The sequence below is a fragment of the Ailuropoda melanoleuca genome, chromosome 6, assembly GCF_002007445.2.
Source record: "Ailuropoda melanoleuca isolate Jingjing chromosome 6, ASM200744v2, whole genome shotgun sequence".
Taxonomy (NCBI): Eukaryota; Metazoa; Chordata; class Mammalia; order Carnivora; family Ursidae; genus Ailuropoda; species Ailuropoda melanoleuca.
This window is the reverse complement of record NC_048223.1, coordinates 43,009,709-43,036,996: the sequence shown is the minus strand read 5'-3', so window position 1 is coordinate 43,036,996 and position 27,288 is coordinate 43,009,709. Positions and strand designations below refer to the sequence as shown.

Genomic DNA, 27,288 nt, shown 5'->3' with positions numbered 1-27,288 from the left:
GGAGATAATGCTAAGTGAAATAAGTCAAGCAGAGAAAGAGAATTATCATATGATTTCTCTCATCTATGGAATATAGGAACTAGGATGATCANAGGGGAAGAAAGGGATAAAGAAAAGGGGGGTAATCAGAAGGGGGAATGAAACATGAGAGACTATGGACTATGAAAAACAAACTGAAGACTTCAGAGTGGAGGGGGTGGGGAATGGGATAGACTGGTGATGGGTAGTAAGGAGGGCACGTATTGCATGGCTCACTGGGTGTTATACGCAACTAATGAAGCTTCAAACTTTACATCGGAATCCGGGGATGTACTGTACGGTGATTAACATAATATAATAAAAAAATCATTAAAAATTAAAAAAAAAACACAGTCTTCAATAAATGGTGCTGGGAAAGCTGGACAGCTACATGCAAAAGNGGAGGGCACGTATTGCATGGTGCACTGGGTGTTATACGCAACTAATGAAGCATCAAACTTTACATCGGAATCCGGGGATGTACTGTACGGTGATTAACATAATATAATAAAAAAATCATTAAAAATTAAAAAAAAAACACAGTCTTCAATAAATGGTGCTGGGAAAGCTGGACAGCTACATGCAAAAGAATGAACCTTGACCACTCTCTCACACCATACACAAAGGTAAACTCCAAATGGATGAAAGACCTCGATGTGGACAGGAATCCATCAAAATCCTAGAGGACAGCATAGGCAGCAACCTCTACGACATCCGCCACAGCAACCTTTTTCATGACACATCTCCAAAGGCAAGAGAAACAAAAGATAAAATGAACTTGTGGGACTTCATCAAGATAAAAAGCTTCTGCACATCCAAGGAAACAGTCAAAAAAACTAAGAGGCAGTCCACGGAAAGGGAGAAGNTGCAAAGGACACCACAGATAAAGGACTGGTATCCAAGATCTACAAAGAACTTCTCAAACTCAATACAGAAGAAACAAATAAACAAATCATAAAATGGGCAGAAGATATGAACAGACATTTTTGCAATGAAGACATACAAATGGCTAACAGACACATGAAAAAATGTTCAAAATCATTAGCCATCAGGGAAATTCAAATCAAAACCACACAGAGATACCACCTTATGCCAGTTAGAATGGCAAAAATTGACAAGGCAGGAAGCAACAATTGTTGGAGAGGATGTGGAGAAAGGGGATCCCTCCTACATTGTTGGTGGGAATGCAAGTTGGTACAGCCACTCTGGAAAACAGTGTGGAGGTCCCTTAAAAAGTTAAAAATTGAGCTACCCTATGACCCAGCCATTGCACTACTGGGTATTTACCCCAAAGATAAAGACGTAGTGAAGAGAAGGGCCATATGCACCGCAATGTTCATAGCAGCATTGTCCACAATAGCTAAATGTGGAAGGAACCGAGATGCCCTTCAATAGATGACTGGATTAAGATGCTGTGGTCTATATATACAATGGAATATTACTCAGCTATCAAAAAGAACAATTTCTCAACATTTGCTGCAACATGGATGGCACTGGAGGATATAATGCTATGTGAAATAAGTCAAGCAGAGAAAGACAATTATCATATGGTTTCTCTCATCTATGGAACATAAGAACTAGGATGATCGGTAGGAGAAGAAAGGGATAAAGAAAGGGTGGGTAATTAGAAGGGGGAATGAAGCATGAGAGACTATGGACTCTGAGAAACAAACTGAGGGCTTCAGAGTGGAGGGGGGTGGGGGAATGGGATAGACTGGTGAGGGGTAGTAAGGAGGGCACGTATTGCATGGTGCACTGGGTGTTATACGCAACTAATGAATCACGGAAGTTTACATCAAAAACCAGGGATGTACTGTATGGTCACTAGCATAATATAATAGAAAATATTATTATAATTAAAAAAAAAACCTTTAAAAGAACACCCAAACAGATGAACAAAGAAAAAAGAGACAAATGACAAAAACCAGACTCTTAACTACAGGGAACAAAATGGTGTTGCCAGAGAAGACCTGGGGGGTGGACATAGGTGAAATGGTTGGAGAGGATTGAAAGTACAGTTTTGGTGATGAGCATTGAGTAATGTTGGAAGTGTTGAATCACTACATTGTATACCTGATACTATTATATTACTTATATGTGAATTATACTTGATTTTTAATGTTAATTAATTTTTTAAGAAGAAGTATGATATACTATAAAAATTAGTTTTTTAAAGATTTTTATTTATTTATTTAGATGGGGTGAAGGGCAGAGAGAGAGAGGGAGAAACAGAGGCCCACGCAGTCTCCACAGTGAGCATGGAGCTGGACCCGGGGCTTGATCCCATGACCCTGGGATCATGACCTGAGCTGAAATCAAGAGTCAGAAGCTCAATCGACTGAGCCACCCAGACACCTGTATTAATTTTTTTAACTGTCAGTAAAATTTGTGTTGAAGATTAAAAAAAAAAAACAAGAAATCTTACTATACTAGGAAGCAATGAAACGATTTTGTAGTTTATTTTTTAAAGTTATACCAAAAATAGTCTACATCTTTAAAATATTTACAGTGCTAAAAATTCAGTGAATTCTGGCAAACACCTCCTACAAGCTATCCTTGCAGGAGTGAATGGATTAAGTCTTTTCCTCAGCTTTAAGTAGAGTAGAGTTTTGGTTTTTTTTTAATACTTCAGAGCAAGGGTTGGCAAGCTACAGCCTGCAGGCTGCCTGTTTTTGTAAATAAAGATTTACTTGAACATAGCAACCACTATTTGTTTATATATTGTCTATGGCTTCTTTCAGTACGATGGCAGAGTTGAATAGCCGCAACTGCAACTATATGGCCCACAAAGTCACACAGGTATTTACCATTTAGCCCTTTAAAGAAAACTTTGCTGACACTTTCTATGAAGTGAAGGAACTCTGCTGTGCGACCGTGGACAAGGTACTGACTCTTAAATCTCAGTTTCTTTATCTTATATGCCCCATGTCCAGTAGAGAACTATCTCAGCAAGTCAGAGTTCACTATACTGTGTACACTGAAGGTCTGGTCTTTGATCTAGTCCTTGGAGTTAACCTTTAAGCCCTTGGAATATGCTGTCCGATAATTGTGTCTTTGTTTAACTGGGGGTCTGGGATCAGATAGTCTATGCTAACAATGTAATTCACGGTAGGGGCTTTGGGCCACTCTAGAAAGCCTAAATTAACAATGTGATTTATGGCGGGGGTCTTTGGGTCATGTGACATCAGCTTGATCTTTGGAGAGTCTGGAGACAGGCAGCCAGCCAGCCATACCAATGTGACTGAGCCCAATAAAAACTGACCAGAGCTCAAGTAAGTTCCCTTAGCTAGCAATCCTTTCTGTGTTGTCATGCATCATTGCTGGGAGAAGCAGTGTCCCATGGCTCTAATGGGAGAAGACAACTGGAAACTTGTGCCTGGTTTCTTGTGAACTCTGCCCTATGTGACTCTTTGTGGATTTTAATGTGCATCCCTTCACTGTAATAAAATGCAATCTTGAGTATAACAGCTTTGCTGACCTCTCTGTAAATTCTAGCAAAGCACTAAATCTGAGGGTGGTCTTGGAGACTCCTGAATAGCACCTCACTATATTATGCGGATAAAATGTGATAACCATTGCTAAGTGTTTTATAGTGGCTGGCTGGCATATAACAAAGGCTTGGTACATACTGGCTGTTATCATCAACTAACCACTAAGCAAGTACTCTGTGAGATTATTCATGTTACAGGACACTTCTAGCACTTAAAGACTAATTTCAAATGGAGTTGACATTGAGTATGCATTCAACAATTATTTGTGTTATTACTCTGTATCAGCTACTGCTCTAGGTGCTAGAGATGAAGTAGTAAGGAAAATGGACAAAAATCGTTCTTTCATGGAGTTTCACTCTAGCAGGAGAAGAGAAACATAAATAAATATGCACAATGTTAAGTCATAATGAATGTAAGAAAAGGGAATATGAAACGCTAGGAGAAAGAAGAACACTGAAGTTTTAGGCTGGATGGCCAGTAAGTTATCCCTGGGAACACGAAATCTGAGAAAAGATGTGAAGGAAGTAAAAGAACCAGCTATACTCCTAATGTTCAGGAGAACATTACAGGCAGATAAAATGGCAAGGGTAAAGGCCCTGAAGTGGGAGAAAGCCTGGTATGTTCCAAGAACAGCAAGGAGGCTGGTATGGTCAGACTGAAATGGATATGGACAGGACTACAAGAAATCAGAGAGAAAACAAGGGGTATAGGGAACAGATACAGGACACTGCAGGTGGTAGTAAGAGCTCTGGATTTGAATCTGAATTTCATTAGAAACCAACAGAGAGTTGGAAGCAGAAGAACGACATGATCTAACTTATGCTGTATTGAGAATAAACTACAAGACGGCAAAATTAGAAGCAGATGTTAGAAAGTGACTATAATAATTCAGGCAAGCGATCACATTAGCTTGGGCCTGTGCGGTGGTGGTGGTGGGGTGATGAAAAGTGGACAGTTTCTAGACATTATCTGAGGTAAAACCTGCAAGCTTTCCTTACAGTCTGGATATGGACCGAGAGAAAAAGTAAGGAAATCCAAAGTTTTTTTTTTTTTAAAGATTTTATTTATTTATTTGACACACAGAGAGAGCCAGAGAGAAAGGGAACACAAGCAGGAGGAGTGGGAGAGGAAGAAGCAGGCTCATAGCGGAGGAGCCTGATGTGGGGCTCGATCCCATAACTCCAGGATCATGCCCTGAGCCGAAGGCAGACGCTTAACCGCTGTGCCACCCAGGTGCCCCAGGAAACCCAAAGTTTTGAGTCTGAGTAATTAAGGAAGGATGGTGTTGCCATTAACAGACAAAAAGATTATCGCAAAAACTGGTTTTTGGTAGAAGAGGGGATATATAACAGGAGTTCAGTTTTTTAAAAAAATTTTACAAATTATTTAATTTTTTAATGAGGTCTAACTGACATACAAGTATTACCCTAGTTTCAGGTATACATCTGTGCTTTGACATTCATATACATTACAAAATGATCGCAATAGGTCTAATTACCATCTGTCACAAAGTGAATACAGTATTATTAACTATATTCCTTATGCCATATGTTTATTTATCTTAGAACTGGAAGTTTGTATTTTTTTTTAAAGATTTTATTTATTTATTTGACAGAGATAGAGACAGCCAGCGAGAGAGGGAACGCAAGCAGGGGGAGTGGGAGAGGAAGAAGCAGGCTCGCAGCGGAGGAGCCTGACGTGGGGCTCGATCCCATAACGCTGGGATCACGCCCTGAGCCGAAGGCAGACGCTTAACCGCTGTGCCACCCTTCACCTATTTTGCCCCATCACAACCCCCCTCCTCTCTGGCAACCACCAATCTGATCTCTGTATCTTTGAGTCCAGGTTTTGTTTTGATTTCACTTAAAAGTGAGATCATGCAGTATTTGTTCTTCTCTGTCTGACTTACTTAGTATAATACTGGTAAATAATATTGCAGTGAACACAGGGTGCGTGTATCTTTTTGAATTAATATTTCCGTTTTCTTTGGATAGCCAGTAGTGGAATTGCTAGACTGTATGGTAGTTCTATTTTTAGTATTTTGAGGAACTGCCATAGTTTTTTTCCATGGTAGTTGTACCAATTTACACTCCCACCAACAGTACACAAAAGTTCTTTTTTCTCCACATCCTTACCAACATTTGTTATTTATCTTTCGGATAACAGCCATTCAGACAGGTGTAAGGTGGTATCTCACTGTGGTTTTGATTTACATTTCCTTGATGATGAGTGACTTTGAGCATCTTTTCATATATCTGCTAGCCAACTGTACATCTTCTTTGGGAAAACACAATTTAGGCCTCTGCCCATTTTTTTTTCTTAGGGATTATAGTTTTAATACCTCCAACAGCCCTCGGAAGTGAGTACTGTTATCCCCATTTTACAGACGAAGAAACCAAGGCTTAGCTACTTTAGTAAAAAGCCTAAGTACTCTCAGGGTACATCAAGATTTCTCTCACTGAGCTTCTTTTCTTGACCACATTGAGCTTCTTTTCTTGACTGAAACCCCACAAATTTTATTTTTTTGACGCTTCAGAGTAGGGATGGCAACTTGAGGTAATTTCACACAATAATATCTGCATGATAGTGGTTGCCTGCAGCTCCGTGTTAATGAGAATGCTGGGATCCCAGCAGAATGGAGTAATTATGCCTGCCTTCAGATGCAAGAGGCAAGTGGTGGGACCCCTCCACCCATTTTTTTTTTATTTTATTTTATTATATTGTGTTAATCACCATACAGTACACCCATTTTTTAATCAGATTGTGGTTTTCTTCGTTATTGAGTTGTAAGAATTCTTTGTTTTGGACATTAACCCCTTATCAGATATATGACGTGCAAATGTCTTCTCCCATTAAGTTGCCTTTGCATTTTGTTGATAGTGTCCTTCTCTGTGTAGAAGTTTTTTTTTTAACCTGGTCCCATTTTAGTTTTGCTTTGTTTCCCTTGCCTTTGGAGTCAGATGCAAAAAAAAACAAAAAACAAAAACAAAAACCAAAAAAAAAAAAACCCCAAAAAACAAAAAACAAAAAAAAACCCAAAAAAACTCTGCTAAGACTTAATGTCAAGGAGATTACTGCCTATGTTTTCTTCTAGGCTTTAGGGTTTCAGGTCTTACATTCATTAATCCATTTTGAATTAATTTTTGTATATGGTATAAAACAGTAATCCATTTTCACTCTTTTGCATTTAGCTGTCCAGATCATTTAAGAGACTGTCCTTTCCCCATTGCTATGTTCTTGTCTCCTTTATCATAAATTGATTGACTATACATGTGAGGGTTTACTTCCGAGCTCTCTATTCTGTTCCATTGATCCATGTGTCTGTTTTTATGCTAGAACCATACTGTTTTGATTACCATAGCTTTTGTTTTGAGTTTACTTAAAAGTGAGATCATGCAGTATTTGTTTTCCTCTGTCTGACTTACTTAGCGTAAGGAAGTGTGATACTTCAGGCCTTGTTCTTTGAATAACCAACTGCTTTGGTTATTCAAGGTCCTTGGTGGTTCTATATATATTTTAGAATTATTTACTCTAGTTCTGTGAAAAATGCCATTGGAATTTTGATAGGGGTTGCACTGAATCTGTACATTGCTTTGGGTAGAACGGTCATTTTAACAATTCTTCCAGTTCACGGGCATGAAACATATTTCCATTTGTTTGTGTCTTCAAATTCTTTCATCAGTGTCTTACAGTGTACAGGTCTTTCACCTCCTTGGTTATATTTATTCCTAGGCATTTTACTCTTTTTGATGTGATTATAAATAGGATTTTTTTGATTTCTCTTTCTGAGAGTTATTACTATATAAAAACACAATAGATTTTTATATATTAATTTTATATCCTGACACTTTACTGAATCCCATTCATTAGTTCTAACAGGTTTTTTTGGTGGAGTCTTGAGGGTTTTCTATAAATAATATCATGATATTGGCAAATAGTGACAGCTTTACTTCTTCCTTGCCAATCTGGATATCTTTTGTTTTTTTTTCTTGCATAACTGTCCTTGTTAGGACTTCCCAATACTATGTTAACTAAAAGAAGGGACAGGATTCCCTGTCTTGTTCCTGATCTCAGAGGAAAGCTTTTGACCTTTCACTGTTGCATTTGACATTAGCTGTGGGTGGTCATATATGGTCTTGATTATGGGAAGGTACGTTTTCTCTAAACTTTGTTGAGAATTCTTATCATAAATGGATGGATGCTGAATTTTGTCAAATGCTTTTCTGCATCTATTGAGGTGATCATATGTTTTTATCTTTCATTTTGTTAATGTGGCATATCACACTGATTGATATGTGGATGTTGAAACATCCTTGCATTTGTGGAATATATCCCACTAGATCATGCTGTATGATCCTTTAAATGTATTATTGAATTCAGTTTGCTGATGTTTTGTTGAAGGTTTTTGCATCTGTGATTATTACGGATTTTGGCCTATAGTTTTCTTTTTCTGTGGCATCCATGTCTGGTTTTGGTATCAGGGTAATGCTGACCTTGTAAAATGAGTTTGGAAACGTTCCCTCCTCTTCAGTTTTTGGAAAAAAAATTGAGAAGAGCAGGTATTAAATTTTCTTTGAATGTTTGATAGAATTCACTGGTGAAGCTGTCTGGTCCTGCTTTTATTTGTTGGGAGGTTTTTGATTGCTGATTCAATCTCCTTACTAGTAATTACTGTAATCAGAATTTACATTTCTTCATAATTCACAGCTGGAAGATGATAAGTTTCTAGGAATTTATCTATTTCTTCAAGTATGCCAATTTGTTGGCCTATAATTAATTGTTCATAGTATTTCTGTGGTAGTGATAACTCCTCCTCTTTCATTTCTGATTTTATTTATTTAAGCCCTATTTTTTTGGGGGGGGGGTTAGTCCAGCCAAAAGTCTGTCAATTCTCTCTTTTCAAAGAACCAGCTCTTAGGTTTCACTGATCTCTCCTATTGTTTTTTTATTCTCTATTTATTTCCATTCTGATCTTTATTATTTCCTTCCTTCCTTCTATTAACTTTTGGCTTTGTTTATTCCTTCTCTAGTCCCTTTAGGTATACAGTTAAATTGTTTGAGATTTCTCTTGTTTCTGGAGGTAGGCCTCTGTATCCTATGAAATTCCCTCTTAAAACTGCTTTTGCTGCATCCCATAGATTTCTGAATGCCCTATTTCTGTTTTCATTGTGTCTAGTTACTGTTTGAGTTCTCTCTTGATTTCTTCTATGACCCACTGATTGTTTAGTAGCATGTTGTTAAATCTCCACATTATTTGTGATTTTTCCAATTTTCTTCTTGTAATTGAATTCTGGTTTTATACAACTGTAGTAGGAAGGGATGCTTGATATGATTTAAATTTCTTGCATTTATTGAGACTTGCTTTGTAGCCTAACACATTATCTATCCTAGAGAATGTTCTGTGTGCACTTGAGGAGAATGTATATTCTGCTGCTTTTATTTTTTTATTTTTTAAAAAGATTTTATTTATTTATTTGATAGAGAGAGAGAGAGACAGCCAGCAAGAGAGGGAACACAAGCAGGGGGAGTGGGAGAGGAAGAAGGAGGCTCCCAGTGGAGGAGCCCGATGCGGGGCTTGATCCTAGGACTCTGGGATCACGTCCTGAGCCGAAGGCAGACGCTTAATGACTGAGCCACCCAGGTGCCCCTATTCTGCTGCTTTTAGATGGAATGTTCCATATATATCTATTAAGTCCACCTGGTCTTAAATATGCCACTTAAGGCCTATGTTTCCTTATTGATTTTCACTCTTGATGACTGATGTAAGTGAGATGTTAAAGTCCTCTACTATTATTGTATTAATGTCTATTTATCCTTTTAGGTCTGTTAATATCTACTTTATACATTCTGGTGCTCCTATTTTAGGTAAATATATATTTATAAATGTTTATTTTCATGCTGGGCTGACTACTTTAGCATTATGTATTGCCTCTCTTTGTCTTTAATTACATCTCTGTTTTAAAGTCTATTTCATTTGATAGATGTATAGCTACACCAGCTATTTGTTTCCATTTGCATGGAACATCTTTTTCCATCCCTTTGCTTTCAGTCTATATGTGTCCCTACATCTGAAATGAGTCTCTGGTAGGCTGTATATAATGTTTCAGGAATTCAGTTTGAACATGTTAAGTTTGAGATGTCTAACTGGACATCTAAACAGACAAATCCAGTACACAACCAGACATAAAGGTCTGCAGTTCAGAGAAGTAGTTCAGGCTGCAGTTATAAATTTGAGAGTCTTAGAACATAGACAGCATTTAATGTAATGAGGCTGGATGGGACCACGTAACAAGCAAACCTAAATGAGAAAGAGCACATCATGGTCTAGGCTCTGGGTCACTACAATATGTAGAGGTCAGGGATATCAGGAGAGACCAGCAAAATCAACTGGGAAGTTGCAGGCAGAAAGGCAGAAAACAAACCAGGCATATATGTTTACCCTGCAAGTCAGGATTTCAAGGAAAGTGTGATCAACTGTGACAAATAACGATGATAGGTTAAGTAAGTAAGATTAAGACTGAGATAATGTCCATTAGATCCAGCAATAAGGAGGTCACTGGAGAGTTTAAGGATAGTTTTGGTTGCAGTAAAGGCAAATATCTTTGGAATGGGTTCAAGAGAAACAGAGGAGAGAAACCAGAGATGGTGGGTAAAGATAAGCCTTTGAGAAATAGAATGATGGCTGAAAAGAAAAGTGGGACTATGGAATCATTTTTTTTTTTGGTTTTGTTTTGTTTTAAGGTGGGAGAGCAGCATATTTATATATTGATGAGAATAATCCAATAATAAAAGAAGAATTACTGGAGTAGTATTTTAAGAGAGAGAAGAGATGTACTTTAGCACACAGGTGGAAGGAATAACCTTGGCTAGATCACCTACTATAATTGAGGAGAAACTGGAGTTTGGGGAGCAGACGAAGGTTAAGTGGGCTAATGTAATTAGGAAATTTTTTTCCAGTTATTTCAGATTTTTTTTGGTGATGTAGAAAACTAGACTGTCAGCTGTGAAGATGAATAAGAAGGAATAATGAGAAAGAAAAAAATATGAAATAGTTGCCTAAGAGTCAATTAAGTTATGCAAAAGGTTAAGACAATCATACACATTTTCTGGCAGAAAACAAGAATAAACTTGATATCTAAATTTTTCCCTGTATCATATGCCAGTGGCATGCTCCACCATCAAGTTAGGTTTAGCTCCAGTTCCTGTGCCTTCTATATCTGTGGTTAAACAACTGATGCATGCATTCATAGCCCTTGGGTACTTTGATATTCGTAAATTTAAAAGACCAAATGATATTCAGTACTCTGTGTTTAATGAGGCAGGAAAATACGTAACAATTTAGATTTATGTAGGTTTGAGATGAACTTCAGGATACTAAAAAAACCTCAAAAAAAAAAAAAAGGCTAACCACATAATCAAACATCCACTTTCCCAGACAAAGTAAACCTGTTAATAGTGTGCTTATACAAGGCATCAAATAATATATCCTATGAACAGAATGGCAGAATGATGCGATTCTTTTACTAAATAGGTTATACTTATCACCTGACCACGATGCTATGATGAATCCGTACTACAACTATTCAGACCAAAAAATAAGAAAATGCAAAAGAATCTCCAGTTTCAAAATATAGAAATGGAAGGAAAACTTCCAAACTCGTCCTATAAGGCCAGCATTACCTTGATCCCAAAACCAGAGAAAGATCCCACCAAAGAGAATTACAGACCAATATCCCTGATGAACATGGACGCCAAAATTCTCACCAAGACACCAGCCAATAGGATCCAAAAGTACATTAAAAGGATCATTCACCATGACCAAGTGAGACTTATTCCAGGGCCGCAAGGATGGTTCAACACTCACAAATCAATCAATGTGATATATCACATTAATAAAAGAAAGGACAAGAACATATGATCCTCTCAACTGATGCAGAAAAAGCATCTGACAAAACACAGCATCTTTTCTTGATTAAAACTCTCCATAGTGTAGGGATAGAGGGAACATACCTTAATATCATAAAAGATATTTACAAAAAGCCTCCACAGTCAATATCATTCTCAATGGGGAAAAACTGAGAGCTTTTCCCTTAAGATCAGGAACCCACTCTTACCACTATTGTTCAACATAGTACTAGAAGTCCTAGCCTCAACAATCAGACAACAACAACAACAAAAAATAAAAGGCATTCAAATTGGCAGAGAAGAAGTCAAGCTCTCACTGTTCGCAGATGACATGATACTTTATGTGGAAAACCCAAAGACTCTACCCCAAAAGTGCTAGAACTCATACAACAATTCAGAAACATGGCAGGATATAAAGTCAATGCACAGAAATCAGTTGCATTTCTATACACTAACAATGAGACAGAAGAAAGAGAAATTAAGGAATAGATCCCATTTACAACTGCACCAAAAACCATTAGATACCTAGGAATAAACTTAACCAAAGAGGTAAAGGGTCTGTACTCTAGAAACTACAGAACACTTATGAAAGAAATTGAGGAAGACACAAACAAATGGAAAAACCATTCTAATCGACTGGAAGAATAAACATTGGGAAAATGTCTACGCTACTCACAGCAATCTACACATTCAATGCAATCCCTATCAAAATACCATCAACATTTTTCACAGAGTTGGAACAAATAATCTTAAAATTTGTATGGAACAAGAAAAGACCCTGAATAGCCAGGGGGATGTTGAAAAAGAAAACCAAGGTGGCATCACAATTCCTGACTTCAAGCTCTATTACAAAGCTTAATTATCAAGATAGTATGGTACTGACACAAAAACAGACACACAGATTAAAGGAACAGAATAGAGAACGCAGAAATGGACCCTCAACTCTGTGGTCAACTAACCTTTGACAAAGACGGAGAGAATACCCAAAGGAGAAAGGATAATGTCTTCAATAAATGGTGCTGGGAAAATCGGACAATCATGAGCAGAAGAATGAAACTGGACCACTCTCTTACAGCATAAACAAAGATAAACTCAAAATGGATGAAAGACCTCAATGTGAGACAGAAATCCATCAAATTTTAGAATAGAACACAGGCAGCAACATCTTTGTGTCCACCACAACAACATCTGTCTAGTCACATCTCCAAAGGCAAGGGGAACAAAAGCAAACATAAACAACTGGGACTTCATCAAGATCAAAAGCTTCTGCACAGCAAAGGAAACAACAACAAACCTAGAAGGTAAACTACAAAATGGGAGAAGATATTTACAAATGACTTACCAGATAAAGGGCTAGTATCCAAGATCTCTAAAGAACTTATCAAACTAAACACCCAAAAAAAAATCCAATCAAGAAATGGGCAATCATACATTATCTCGGAATTAACTTAACCAGAGACATAAAGGATCTATATTCTAGAAACCACAAATCACTCTTGAAAGATATTGAAGAAGACACAAAAAGATGGAAAAATATTCCATGCTTGAGGATTGGAAGAATTAACATAGTTAAAATGTGTATGCTACCCAGAGCAATCTATACTTTCAATGCCATCCCAATCAAAATACCAATGACATTTTTCAAAGAACTGGAACAAAGCCCTTAAATTTGTGTGGAACCAGAAAAGGCCCCGGACTGCCAAGGAATTGTTGAAAAGGAAAAACAAAGCTGGGGGGCATCACGTTCCCGGATTTCAAGCTGTACTACAAAGCTGTGATCACAAAGACAGCATGGTACTGGCACAAAAACAGACACATAGACCAATGGAACAGAATAGAGAACCCAGAAATGGACCCTCGGCTCTTTGGGCAACTAATCTTTGACAAAGCTGGAAAAAACATCCAGTGGAAAAAAGACAGTCTCTTCAATAAACGGTGCTGGGAAAATTGGACAGCTACACGCAAAAGAATGAAACTTGACCACTCCCTCGCACCAGACACAAAGATAAACTCCAAATGGATGAAAGACCTTGATGTGAGACAGGAATCCATCAAAATCCTAGAGGAGAACATAGGCAGCAACCTCTTTGACATCAGCCACAGCAACCTTTTTCGTGACACATCTCCAAAGGCAAGAGAAACAAAAGATAAAATGAACTTGTGGGATTTCATCAAGATAAAAACTTCTGCACAGCCAAGGAAACAGTCAAAAAAACTAAGAGGCAGCCCACGGAATGGGAGAAGATATTTGCAAATGACACTACAGATAAAAGACTGGTATTCAAGATCTACAAAGAACTTCTCAAACTCAATGTTCAAGAAACAAATACACAAATCAAAAAATGGGCAGAAGATATGAACAGACACTTTTCCAACGAAGACATACAAATAGCTAACAGACACATGAAAAAATGTTCAAAATCATAAGCCATCAGGGAAATTCAAATCAAAACCACACTGAGATACCACCTTACTCAAGTTAGAATGGCAAAAATTGAAAAGGCAGGAAAGGAGAGGATGTGGAGAAAGGGGATCCCTCCTACATTGTTGGTGGGAATGCAAGTTGGTACAGCCACTCTGGAANGGTACAGCCACTCTGGAAAACAGTGTGGAGGTCCCTTAAAAAGTTACAAATTGAGCTACCCTATGATCCAGGCATTGCACTACTGGGTATTTACCCCAAAGATACAGACGTAGAGACGAGAAGGGCCATAGGCACCCCAATGTTCATAGCAGCATTGTCCACAATAGCTAAATCGTGGAAGGAGCCGAGATGCCCTTCAACAGACGACTGGATTAAGGAGATGTGGTCCATATATACAATGGAATATTACTCAGCTACCAAAAAGAACGATTTCTCAACATTTGCTGCAACATGGACAGGACTGGAGGAGATAATACTAAGTGAAATAAGTCAAGCAGAGAAAGACAATTATCATATGATTTCTCTCATCTATAAACAAGAACTAGGAAGATCAGTAGGAGAAGAAAGGGAAGAAGAAAGGGGGGGGTAAACAGAAAGGGGAATGAACCATGAGAGACTATGGACTCTGGGAAACAAATTGAGGGCTTGGAGGGGGAATGGGATAGGCTGGTGATGGGTATTAAGGAGGGCACGTATTGCATGGTGCACTGGGCGTTTTACGCAAGTAAAAAATAAACTTTAAAAAAATAAATTAATTAAAAAAAAAGGAATGGGCAGAAGACATGAACAGACACTTCTCCAAAGAAGACATACAAATGGAACTTTAAAAAAATAAATTAATTAAAAAAAAAAGGAATGGGCAGAAGACATGAACAGACACTTCTCCAAAGAAGACATACAAATGGCCAACAGACACATGAACAAATGCTCCACATCACTTGGCATCAGGGAAATACAAATCAAAACACCTCGCACCAGTCAGAATGGCTAAAATTAACAACTCAGAAAACAACAGCTATTATGAGGATGTGGAGAAAGAGGAACCCTCTTACATTGTTGGTGGGAATGCAAGCTGGTATAGCCACTCTGGAAAACAGTATGGAGGTTCCTCAAGAACCTCAAGAAGTTAAAAACAGAGCGACCCTACGAGCCAGCAATTGCACTACTAGGTATTTACCCCAAAGATACAAATGTAGTGATCTGAAGGGGCACTCGCACCCCAATGTTTATAGCAGCAATGTCCACAATAACCAAACTGTGGAAAAGAGCCCAGATGTCCATTGACAGATGAATGGATAAAGAAGATGTGTATGCGTATATACATATACACACACACAATATACTATTACTGAGCCATCAGAAAGGATGAACACGTACCATTCCTACCAACAAGGATGGAACTGGAGGGTATTACGTTAAGTGAAATAAGTCAATCAGAGAAAGACAAGTATCATATGGTTTTGTTCATAGGTGGAATATAAGAAACACTGCAGAGGACTATAGGGGAAGGGAGGGAAAACAATGGGAAGTCATCAGAGAGAGAGAAAAACCATGAGAGACCCTTAACTATAGGAAACAAATTGAGGGTTGCTGGAGGGGAGGTAATCGTGGAATGGGGTAATTGGTGATGGGCATTAAGGAGGGCACGTGATGTGATGAGCACTGGGTGTTATACAAAACTAATGAATTATTGAACACATCTGAAACTAATGATGTACTACATGCTGGCTAACTGAATTTAAAGAAAAAAAAAAGATTCTCCACAGTACCTTTTCATCCAAGTCTGAACTGCTGACAGCACTGTCAAGATGAATTTCTGCATTACCACGATTTAGACCAGGAAATAACAAAATACAAGATTCCCTCGTACCTCTTCATCCAAGTCTGAACTTTTTATGTGTTCACTGAAGTCTCCCAGCTTTTCACTTTCACAGATCTCATTAGTAACTTCCCCTAAGGAAATGTTTTCACCTTTGGGATCATGTTTTATCTCATTTGCTGAAAAAAAATAATACTCAACTGTAAAAACTTTGTATAACAAAATAACTAAATCATTCAAAGATTGTTCTAAAAATGAGTTAGAATTCAGAGACTCTTTTAAAGTCCAATGTGACAAACATGAAGTAGTTTTCAGCAAACTATACGTTTACTCCTCCCTCTCGTTCAAAATAACTCCATTATATGATATAAAAAGAACTGGTACTAAGACAAAATTGAGATATATTAAAATAAATGTAAGAATGCTTCTTATGTCCAGCTACAGTCAATATATTTTTAAAACTTAAAAATCAAAATACAATTAACTTTCAAAATATTTCCTGTGAAGTAAAGGATCCAGTTATTTAAATTTATGATTAACTGTTAATTATAAAAAATTCTAATAAGAATTCAGATTTAAAATGTGATAAATCTTAAACATATATTTCCATTTCAAAATAAGGCCACAAAAATTTCTAAGGTCAATGATCTATCCTTTGTAGATAAAGCCTAACAAAGTTATTTACTAACTAATCAAATGGAAAATTTCTCAAAATCTTATCAGCCAAACAAGCAACTAAAACTGAGGAAAACTGACAAACTGTAAAACATGCAGTTAACAGACTCTAAAATGAAGAGCTTTCTATTTAAAGAATTAATTTGACTAGGCCCAAGTAGAGATATAAAAAGATACTTCAATATTGCATATTTTGAAAATGTCAAATTTTACCTGCTGATAAGGAAGCACAGACCTCTGACTTCATCATTCCAGGATCCAGTATAGGAAGGTTTCTATTATAAAGCAAACAGAGCTTGAACGTTATAACAGATTCGACACAACTATCTAGTTCTCTAAACATTAAATACTACCAGCTTTAGTAGCTGGTGAATATCAGCTCAAGTCCTCCAAGGACAGAGTGCTACACTGGAACTCAGAACTCGGCATACCCAAGTAGATTCCTCATTTAGTTCTTTAATCACACATATATGCCACAATTGTTAGGGAGTGCTGCCAGTCAAACTATTACTCAGAAAGAACCTGATGACATATATCGAGCATTCAAAACAATTTTAAAGTATCACACCAATATAAGCTGACGTTTAACTTCTATTCTGAAGCATATGTATATATATATATATATATTTTACTGCCAATGTAAAAGGAAGATAGTTTGAGAGCAGTTTGAATCTTTTTTGTAGTCTCTAACAACATATGGTCTAAAGGTCAAGGGTATGGAGATCAGAGTTTAACCAACCTGGCTTCAAATATTGTTCTGCCACTTAACTATGTCAACTATGGCAACGTTATGTAATTTCTTTGAGTCTAACCATATCTGTAAAATGGGAATTATCACCTATCCATGAAGTTACTATGAGGATTATATGAGATAAAATGTTTTTAAAGCCAATAGCATAGGGACACCTGGGTGGTTCAGTCAGTTAAGCATCTGCCTTTGGCTCGGGTCATGTTCCCAGGATCCCGGGATCGAGTCCCGCATTGGGCTCCTTGCTCAGCAGGGAGCTTGCTTCTCCCTCTGCCAGCCTGCTTATCCTTTCTCTCTCTCACTGACAAATAAACAAATAAAATCTAAAACAAAACAAAACAAAAAACCCAATAGCATTGGCTCAACAAATGAAAACTACATCTATAGGAGCCACTCAAAAACACACGGCCAAACATGATTCCATTTTTAAAAAACTAGAAATATATAAAAGTACTCAATAAAATATAATAAACACCCATAATCCCACCATTTTTTTTCATTTAATAAATTACTTTTATTAGCTCTACGACTGCTCATTGGTTCAGGATTACTTCCTACTCATGAAAGAGAAAAACCAAATAAAACATTTTATATACATCATTCCTTATAAAGTCTTTGGAAAACATGAAGTATTTGCTCCCTGACATAAAACCTAGAAACAATCAGAAATATATAAAGAATGAGAAAATAATAATATAAAAGATTGTAATATGCAAATATCCTCCCCTAATTCTTTCCCTCTTTTAGACTGTCTCCTAAATATCTCCATTTTAGTATTTCAAAGTTCTCTCCAACTCAACATGTCTAAATCTGACATTCCTAATCCTGCCCCTTCATATCAGAGAATTATAATGCCTTTCTTTGAAATAAGAGAGAAACCAGGTATCATTCTTAACTCCTATCTCTGATTAATCAATCAGATTAATCAATCTTCATGTCCTAAATCTCTCTCAAATATACTCCCATTTCTGTTTGAAGTCATCATGTCCTTTGGCCTAATTATTACAATAGCTCCCTACCAATTTATTCTCCACACCAGAGCTATAATGATTTTTAAAATGTAAATCTGGTTTATTTAAAAGTCCTTTGGTGAATCCCTATATGCTCTTTAATACCTAAGTTCAAACTCACCATGACTTCTAGTTTATCTAGTATGGTCTGTTTATGTCTATTGTCCCAGCATACCTTATTAAAAGCTCATTTCACTCTGAAAAGTTTTGCAGTTCTGAAGATAAATTCTATGGTCGTCCTACTTGAAAGGCCCTTAATGACCGAGATTTCTGCACATTTTGTAGTGTTATCTCTTTCCATATGAACCCTAAGCCATGGGACGTTATTTCTGTTTCTCAGTTATGACATGCCTTTCTCTGTGGGCCTTTATATTGGCTATTTCTTCTATGACAAAATTCTATTTACTTTCTTCACCAATTGGCTAATTTCTATTAATCCATTAGTTTTCATCTTAAATGTCATTTTGACCAGAGGGCTTTTAACATCTTGCACTTCTCCCATCATATTTGATTGTACTTGCTTAATCATCTGCCTCTCTTGGTAGACCAAAAGCTCAGTAAGGACAAGGCCCATATGTATTTAGTTAATCTCCATATACTCAGCACCTAACATCTTCCCGGCCGGACACTAGAGAGACTCAAATGAAGACGCCTCTCCTCTGTCTATGAACTCCCAGTATAAGGAAGGCTCACGTACAAACAGACATAATACACTGAGATACGTGTCAAGAGAACTATTGGAACAAATTCCTAGAATAACAACTTAGATGAGATTTGAAGGATAACTGAATAAAAAGAAAGGGACTTCCATGTAAAGAAACATGCAGGGGTGGCTGTGAGGGTCAGTCAGTTAAGCGTCTGCCTTCAGCTCAGGTCATGATCCCAGGGGCCTGGGACTGAGCCCTGCATCTGGCTCCCTACTCAGTGAGGAGTCTGCTTCCCCCTCTTCCTCTGCCCCACCCCCCTCCCACCCGCTCATGCTCTCCCTCAAATAAATAAAAATCTTAAAAAAAAAAAGAAACATATACAAAAGGATTCAAGTATATGACATACTGTGAAAACAGTGAGCTGCTTGTTGAGCAGGAATTAAGATGGTGGAGGAGTAGGGGTCCCCTTTTTCAGCTGCTCCCCTGAGTCATGCTGGATATGTACCAGACCATCATGAAAACCCATGGAATCAGCCTGAGACTCAGGAAGATACATCTGGATCTCTACAAATGAACATCTTCAGTGCTGAGTATTCAGGTACAAAGCGGGAAACCGTGAATCCGTGCACAGATATCAGAAGATAAATGGAAGTGGGAAGGAGCCTCTGCGATCGGGCACCGGGAAGTGGTAGCCACCTGCACTGGGGACCGGGCCGGAATCGCGGACCAGCACCCACAAGAGAGCATACTGAGACTGTGATCCTGGGAACGCATGTGCGTCCAGACTGAAAACTGGAGCTCTGGAGTGCTCAATGGAACCGGACTGATAACGGGAGCTCGGGAGCGTGTGTGCAACCAGACTGAAACAGAGAGCTCAAGAGCACGTGCAGGAACCGAGGGTGGCTGGCGGTGTTAGAAACAAGGACAGAGACGTGCAGGCTCTGGGAGTGAGGGCTGGGAGAGCGGCTGTGGGGCGCACAACCCGGGACGCTGCAGGGTTTTTAGCAGCACCAACAGAAACAGAGTTAAAGAGGCCAAGAGAGCACAGCAGAGAGCGGACTGCAATGTCTGTTCTGAGACAGAGGCTAGGGCACAGCCACTGCTGCTCTGACTCTCAGAAGAGCCACAGAAAACCACCAGGGAAAGCCACCAGAGAACAAAAGCCCGGAAATAACAGCTTACATTGTGCCCATCCCCAGGCCCCATCGCAGGGGATAAGGAGACTCTACCCAAACAGGGTTGCCTGAATATCACTGCGGCAGGTCCCTCCCCCAGAAGGCAGGCTGAAAAATCAAGAAGCCCACATCCCTAAGGTCCATATAAAACAGGTGGCACGGGGCGCCTGAGTGGCACAGCGGTTAAGCATCTGCCTTCGGCTCAGGGCATGATCCCGGTGTTATGGGATCGAGCCCCACATCAGGCTCCTCCGCTATGAGCCTGCTTCTTCCTCTCCCACTCCCCCTGCTTGTGTTCCCTCTCTCACTGGCTGTCTCTATCTCTGTAGAATAAATAAATAAAATCTTTAAAAAAAAAAAAAACAGGTGGCACACTGCCTCGGTCCAGGTCAATAATCTGGGCTCTGGACAACTCCGCAACCTCTCCTCATCAGAATAACGAGAAGGAGAAATGCCCCCCAGCAAAGAAAAGACAATGAGTCTGTGGCCTCTGCCACAGAACTGATGGATATGGATATAACCAAATTATTAGAAATGGAGTTCAGAGTAACAATGGTCAAGATGATGTGTAGACTTGAAAAAAATATTAATGAAAATATTAATGAGAATATAGAAACTCTAAGGGTGGAAATAAGAGTAAATCTGGCAGAAATTAAAAATGCTATGAATCAAATGCAGTCAAAACTAGATGCTCTGACAGCCAGGGTAAATGAGGAAGAAGAACGAATTAGCGAATTGGAGGATGGGATGGTAGAAGAGAAAGCGAAAACAGAAACTTGGCTCAAAAAATTCCAAACTCAAGAATGTAGGTTACGGGCGATTACTGACTCAATGAAACGTTCCAATGTCAGAATCATCGGCATCCACGAGGGGGTGGAGAAAGAAAGTAGTCTAGAAGAGATATTTGAACAAATTGTAGCTGAAAACTTCCCTAATCTAGCAAAAGAAACAAGCATTCGTGTCCAAGAGGCAGAGAGGGCTCCTCCTAAATTCAACCACGAAAAATCTATGCCATGTCACATCATAGTGCCATTCGCAAATATTAGATCCAAGGAAACAGTATTGAGAGCGGCCAGGGTGAAAAAATTTCTCATGTACAAAGGCAAAAATATCAGATTTACATCAGACCTGTCTACACACACCTGGAATGAGAAAGGGTTGGCAGGGCATTTTTAAAGCTCTTTCAGAGAAAAACATGCAGCCAAGGATCCTTTATCCAGCAAGGCTGTCATTCAGAATTGATGGAGAAATAAAGACCTTCCAGAATCGCCAGACACTGACCAATTTTATAACCACAAAACCAGCCCTACAGCAGATATTAAGGGAGAGTTCTATAAAAGTAAAAAGGCCCCAAGACTGATACAGATCAGAAATTTACAATCTATAGAAACAAAGACTTTACAGGCAACATGACATCATTAAAATCATATCTTTCAATAATCACTCTCAATGTGAATGGCCTGAATGCTCCTATGTAACGCCACAGGGTGGCAGATTGGATGAAAAGACATAACCCATCCATTTGCTGTCTACAAGAGACTCATCCTGAATCTAAAGATACATCCAGACTGAAAGTAAAGGGATGGAAAACCATTTTTCATGCCAACGGACCTCAAAAGAAAGCTAGGGTAGCAATTCTCATATCAGACATATTGGACTTTAAACTAAACACTGTAGTTAGAGATACAGAAGGACACTATATTATTCTTAAAGGATGTATCCAACAAGTGGATATGACAATTGTAAATATATATGCCCCCAACAGGGGAGCAGCAAGATACACAAGCCAACTCTTAACCACAATAAAGAAACATATAGATAAAAATATGTTAAAAGTAGGGGACCTCAACACCCCACTATCAGAAATAGACAGAACACCTAAGCAGAAAATCGACAAAGAAACAAGAGCTTTGAATGCCATACTTGACAAGTTGGACCTCATAGATATATATAGAACACTACACCCCAGAACCAAAAATAGTCATTCTATTCTAATGCCCATGGAACATTCTCAAGAATAGACCATGTTCTGGGTCACAAAACAGGTCTCGACCGATACCAAAAGACTGAAATTATTCCCTGCATATTCTCAGACCAAAACGCTTTGAAATTGGAACTCAACCACAAGGAAAAATTTGGAAGAAACTCAAACACTTGGAAACTAAGAACCATCCTGCTCAAGAATGATTTGATAAACCAGGAAATGAAAAATCAATTTAAACAATTTAGGGAGACCAATGAGAATGAAAACACAACGGTCCAAAACCTATGGGATACTGCAAAGGCAGTCCTAAGGGGGAAATACATAGCCATCCTAGCCTCACTCCAAAGAATAGAAAAATCTAAAATGCAGTTTTTATATTCTCATCTCAAAAAGCTGGGACAGCAACAGAGGAAAAGGCCTAATCCATGCGTGAGAAAGCAATTGATCAAGATTAGAGGAGAGATCAATGAATTAGAAAGCAGGGGCACAGTAGAGCAGATCAACAGAACTAGAAGCTGGTTCTTTGAGAGAATCAATAAGATTGATAAGCCACTGGCAAGACTTATTCAAAAGAATAGAGAAAGGAACCAAAATAATAAAATTGTGAATGAAAAGGGAGAGGTAACAACCAACACCATTGAAATAGGAAGGTTCTTTAGAAACTTTTATCACAGCTTTATGCCAATAAATTAAACTACCTGGAAGAAATGGATGCCTTCCTGGAGACCTTTAAACTACCAAGACTGAAGCAGGAAGAAATTGATTTTTTAAACAGACCGATTAATTATGAAGAGATTGAAGCAGTGATCAAAAACCTCCCCAAAAACAAGAGTCCAGGGCCTGATGGATTCCCCGGGGAATTCTACCAAACATTCAAAGAAGAAATAATACCTATTCTCCTAAAGCTATTTCAAAAAATAGAAACAGAAGGAAAGCTACCAAACTCATTCTATGAGGCCAATATTACCTTGATCCCCAAACCAGACAAAGACCCCATCAAAAAGGAGAAATACAGACCGATTTCCCTAATGAATATGATGCCAAAATTCTCCACAAGATCCTAGCTAATAGGATCCAACAGTACATTGAAACGATTATCCATCATGACCAAGTGGGATTCATCCCTGGGATGCAAGGGTGGATCAACATTCACAAATCAATCAGTGTCATAGACTTTATCACCAAGAAAAAAGCCAAAAATCATATGATCCTCTTGATAGATGCAGAAAAAGCATTTGACATGATACAGCATCCTTTCCTGATTAAAACCCTTCAGAGTGTAGGGATAGAGGGTACATTCCTCAATCTCATAAAAACCTCACAAATCAATCAGTGTCATAGACTTTATCACCAAGAAAAAAGCCAAAAATCATATGATCCTCTTGATAGATGCAGAAAAAGCATTTGACATGATACAGCATCCTTTCCTGATTAAAACCCTTCAGAGTGTAGGGATAGAGGGTACATTCCTCAATCTCATAAAAACCATCTCGGCAAAGAAGAAGTCAAAATGTCTCTCTTCGCAGATGACATAATACTCTATATGGAAAACCCAAAAGAATCCACTCCCAAACTAGCAGAAGTTATAGAGCAATTCAGTAATGTGCGGGGTACAAAATCAATGCTCAGAAATCAGATGCATTTCTATACAAGAATAATGAGACTGAATAAAGAGATAAGGGAATCCATCCCATTAACCACAGCACCAAAAATCATATGTTACCTTGGAATTAACTTAACCAGAGACGTAAAGGACCTATATTCTAGAAACTACAAATCACTCTTGAAAGACATTGAAGAAGACACAAAAAGATGGAAAAATATTCCATGCTCATGGATCGGAAGAATTAATATAGTTAAAATGTCTATGCTACCCAGAGCAATCTACACTTTCAGTGCTATCCCGATCAAAATACCAAAGGCATTTTTCAAAGAACTGGAAGAAATAGTCCTTAAAATTATATGGAACCAGAAAATGCCCCAATTGCCAATGAATTATTGAAAAGGAAATACAAAGCTGGGGGCATCACAATGCCGGATTTCGAGCTGTACTACAAAGCTGTGATCACAAAGACAGCATGGTACTGGCACAAAAACAGACACATAGACCAATGGAACAGAATAGAGATCCCAGAAATGGACCCTCGGCTCTTTGAGCAACTAATATTTGACAAAGCAGGAAAAAACATCCAGTGGAAAAAAGTCTCTTCAATAAATGGTGCTGGGAAAATTGGACAGCTACATGCAAAAGAATGAAACTTGACCACTCTCTCACACCATACACAAAAATAAACTCCAAATGGATGAAAGACCTCAATGTGAGACAGGAATCCATCAAAATTCTAGAGGAGAACATAGGCAACAACTTCTATGACATCGGCCAGAGCAACCTTTTTCATGACACATCTCCAAAGGCAAGAGAAACAAAAGATAAAATGAACTTGTGGGACTTCATCAAGATAAAAAGCTTCTGCACAGCCAAGGAAACAGTCAAAAAAACTAAGAGGCAGCCCACGGAATGGGAGAATATATTTGCAAATGACACTACAGATAAAAGACTGGTATCCAAGATCTACAAAGAACTTCTCAAATTCAATACACAAACAAATAAACAAATCATAAAATGGGCAGAAGATATGAACAGACACTTTTCCAATGAGGACATACAAATGGCTAACAGACACATGAAAAAATGTTCAAAATCGTTAGCCATCAGGGAAATTAAAATCAAAATCACACAGAGATACCACCTTATGCCAGTTAGAATGGCAAAAATCAACAAGGCAGGAAACAGCAATTGCTGGAGAGGATGTGGAGAAAGGGGATCCCTCCTACATTGTTGGTGGGAANAGAAAGGGGATCCCTCCTACATTTTTGGTGCACTCTGGAAACAGTTAGAGGTCCCTTAAAAAGTTAAAAATTGAGCCAGCCATTGCACTACTGACTGGGTATTTACCCCAAAGATACAGACGTAGTGAAGAGAAGGGCCATATGCACATATGCACCCCAATGTTCATAGCTGCATTGTCCACAATAGCCAAATCATGGAAGGAGCCGAGATGCCCTTCAACAGATGACTGGATTAAGAAGTTGTGGTCCATATATACAATGGAATATTACTCAGCTATCCAGAAAGAATGAGTTCTCAACATTTGCTGCAACATGGACGGCACTGGAGGAGATAATGCTAAGTGAAAACATCAAGCAGAGAAAAACAATTATCATATGGTTTCTCTCATCTATGGAACATAACTAGGAAGATCGGTAGGAGAAGAAAAGGATAAAGAAAGGGGGGTTAATCAGAGGGGGGAGTGAAGCATGGGAGACTATGGACTCTGAGAACCAAACAGAGGGATTCAGAGGGGAGGGGGTGGGGGAATGGGATAGGCCTTGATGGGTTGTAAGGAAGGTACGTATTGCATGGTGCACTGGGTGTCATACGCAACTAATGAATCATCGAACTTTACATCAGAAACCAGGGATGTACTGTATGGTAACTAACATAATATAATAAAAAATATATTAAAAAAAAACAAAATCAAAAACAATAGAGAAAAAAGTAAATATCAGAATGACACTTCATACTGTTCCACCTGCCACTTTAAAGAGGAAGAGATGAGAAAGAAAAGAGATCAAAAGTTAATTAATGTTCTGTGGCAATCTGTAGAATAATCAAATTAAAGCCATAGAAATAACCAAACTGCCAGTCTCCCAGCATGGTTTTAGGCTAGGGAGACAAACTTCAGAGCAAGTTACCACGGGTTCAGATCTCAGCCCTTACTAACTTACTAGCTGTGTATCCTTTGGAAAGTTAAACACTTTGATTCAATTTTAAAGAGACCTAGTTTTGGAGGAACTGAACAGACATTTTTCCAAAGACACACAGATGTCCAATGGACACATGAAACGATGCTCAATATCACTAATCATCAGATAAATGTAAATCAAAACCACAATGAGAGATCAGTTTACACCTACCAGAATGGTTAAAATAAAAAACACAACTAATAACAACTGCTGGTGACGATGTGGAGAAAAAGGAACCCTTGTGCACTATTGGTGAGAATACAAATTGGTACAGCCTCAGTGGAAAACAGTATGAAGGTTCCTCAAAAAATTAAAAATAAAACTACCGTATGATCCAATAATGCTACTACTGAAAGAAAATGTAAACACAATAAATGCACCTCTGTTTACTGCAGCATTATTTACATTAGGCAAGATATGGAAGCAACCAAAGTATCCACTGATAGATGAATGGCTAAGGAAGATGTGATACATACACACACACACACACACACACACACACACACACACACACAAATATTACACAGCACTAAAAAGAGATGATCATGCTACTGGAACGACATGGATGGACTTACAGGGTATTATGTTAAGTGAAATCAGTCAGACAGAGAAAGACAAATACTACATGATTTCACTCATATGTGTAATCTAAAAAACAAATGAATAAACAAAAAGCAGAATCAAACCTATAGAGAATAAACTGAGAGTTGCAGAAGGAAGGGGGGTAGGGGAATGGGACAAGTGCGTGACGGAGAGCAAGAGATATAGGCTTCTAGTTATGGAATGAATAAGTCATGGGAATAAAAGGCACAGCATAGGAAATAGTCAATGATATTATAATGGTGTTGTATGGTGACAGATGGTAGCTACACTTGTGGTAAGCACAGCATAGGGTGTAGAGATGTTGAGTCACTGTGCTGTATACCTGAAACTAATATAATATTGTATGTCAACTATACTCAAAAAAGTTAAAATAAAAAGACAGGGTCAGTTTCAACCTCAGAATTATTTTACTAAATAAAATAATATAAATGGCGTATCTAGCGTAGGGTAGACACTAAATATCAGTTTTGACAATTGAGTGTAAAATTTTGCACTATAAAATGTCTCAGATATTTAGTGGAAAGGGAGAATGGAGCAAGGTAAGCATCCTGAAAGACACGATGCAGAGTCTAAACATATAAGGGAGAGAAAGAATGACCTTTGAGTATCTGAATGACCTTGGTGCTAGGCATTTTTCCCTCTGTAAGTTTGTGTTTATTATTACCAGCTCCAGAACACACAATGTTCCTTATGGATTTAAATCCAATTTGCAAAGATGGTATAATTGATCCGGTGAGTTCAAATTCTGATGCCCAACTTTCCAACATTCTTAATCTGGCAACACCCTACTTTAGAAAGAAAGGATTCACTGTCTCCACTTACATATATTCAAATCTAGATGCCTGAGGAATAGCCTACTATAATAGAAATTAAAAGTTTAATTCTCTCCCTTCCTTCAAAGTATGACAGATTGGGCTTCCAAAGGTAAATGAGACATGGACATTTCCTCCCCTCAAGAAGTCCAAGAATTTAACAGATGAG

At 38.3% G+C, this 27,288-nt stretch overlaps 1 protein-coding gene across 1 annotated transcript in view; it reads right to left on the bottom strand.

The window, feature by feature from the left end:
• The window catches only part of TOPAZ1 (testis and ovary specific PAZ domain containing 1), a 192,580-nt gene that overhangs the window by 98,045 nt on the left and 67,247 nt on the right, over positions 1-27,288 (bottom strand). Inside the window, 2 exon segments of the mRNA XM_034663557.1 lie at positions 15,710-15,837; positions 16,547-16,608. Coding sequence (XP_034519448.1) covers positions 15,710-15,837; positions 16,547-16,608 — 190 coding nt within the window.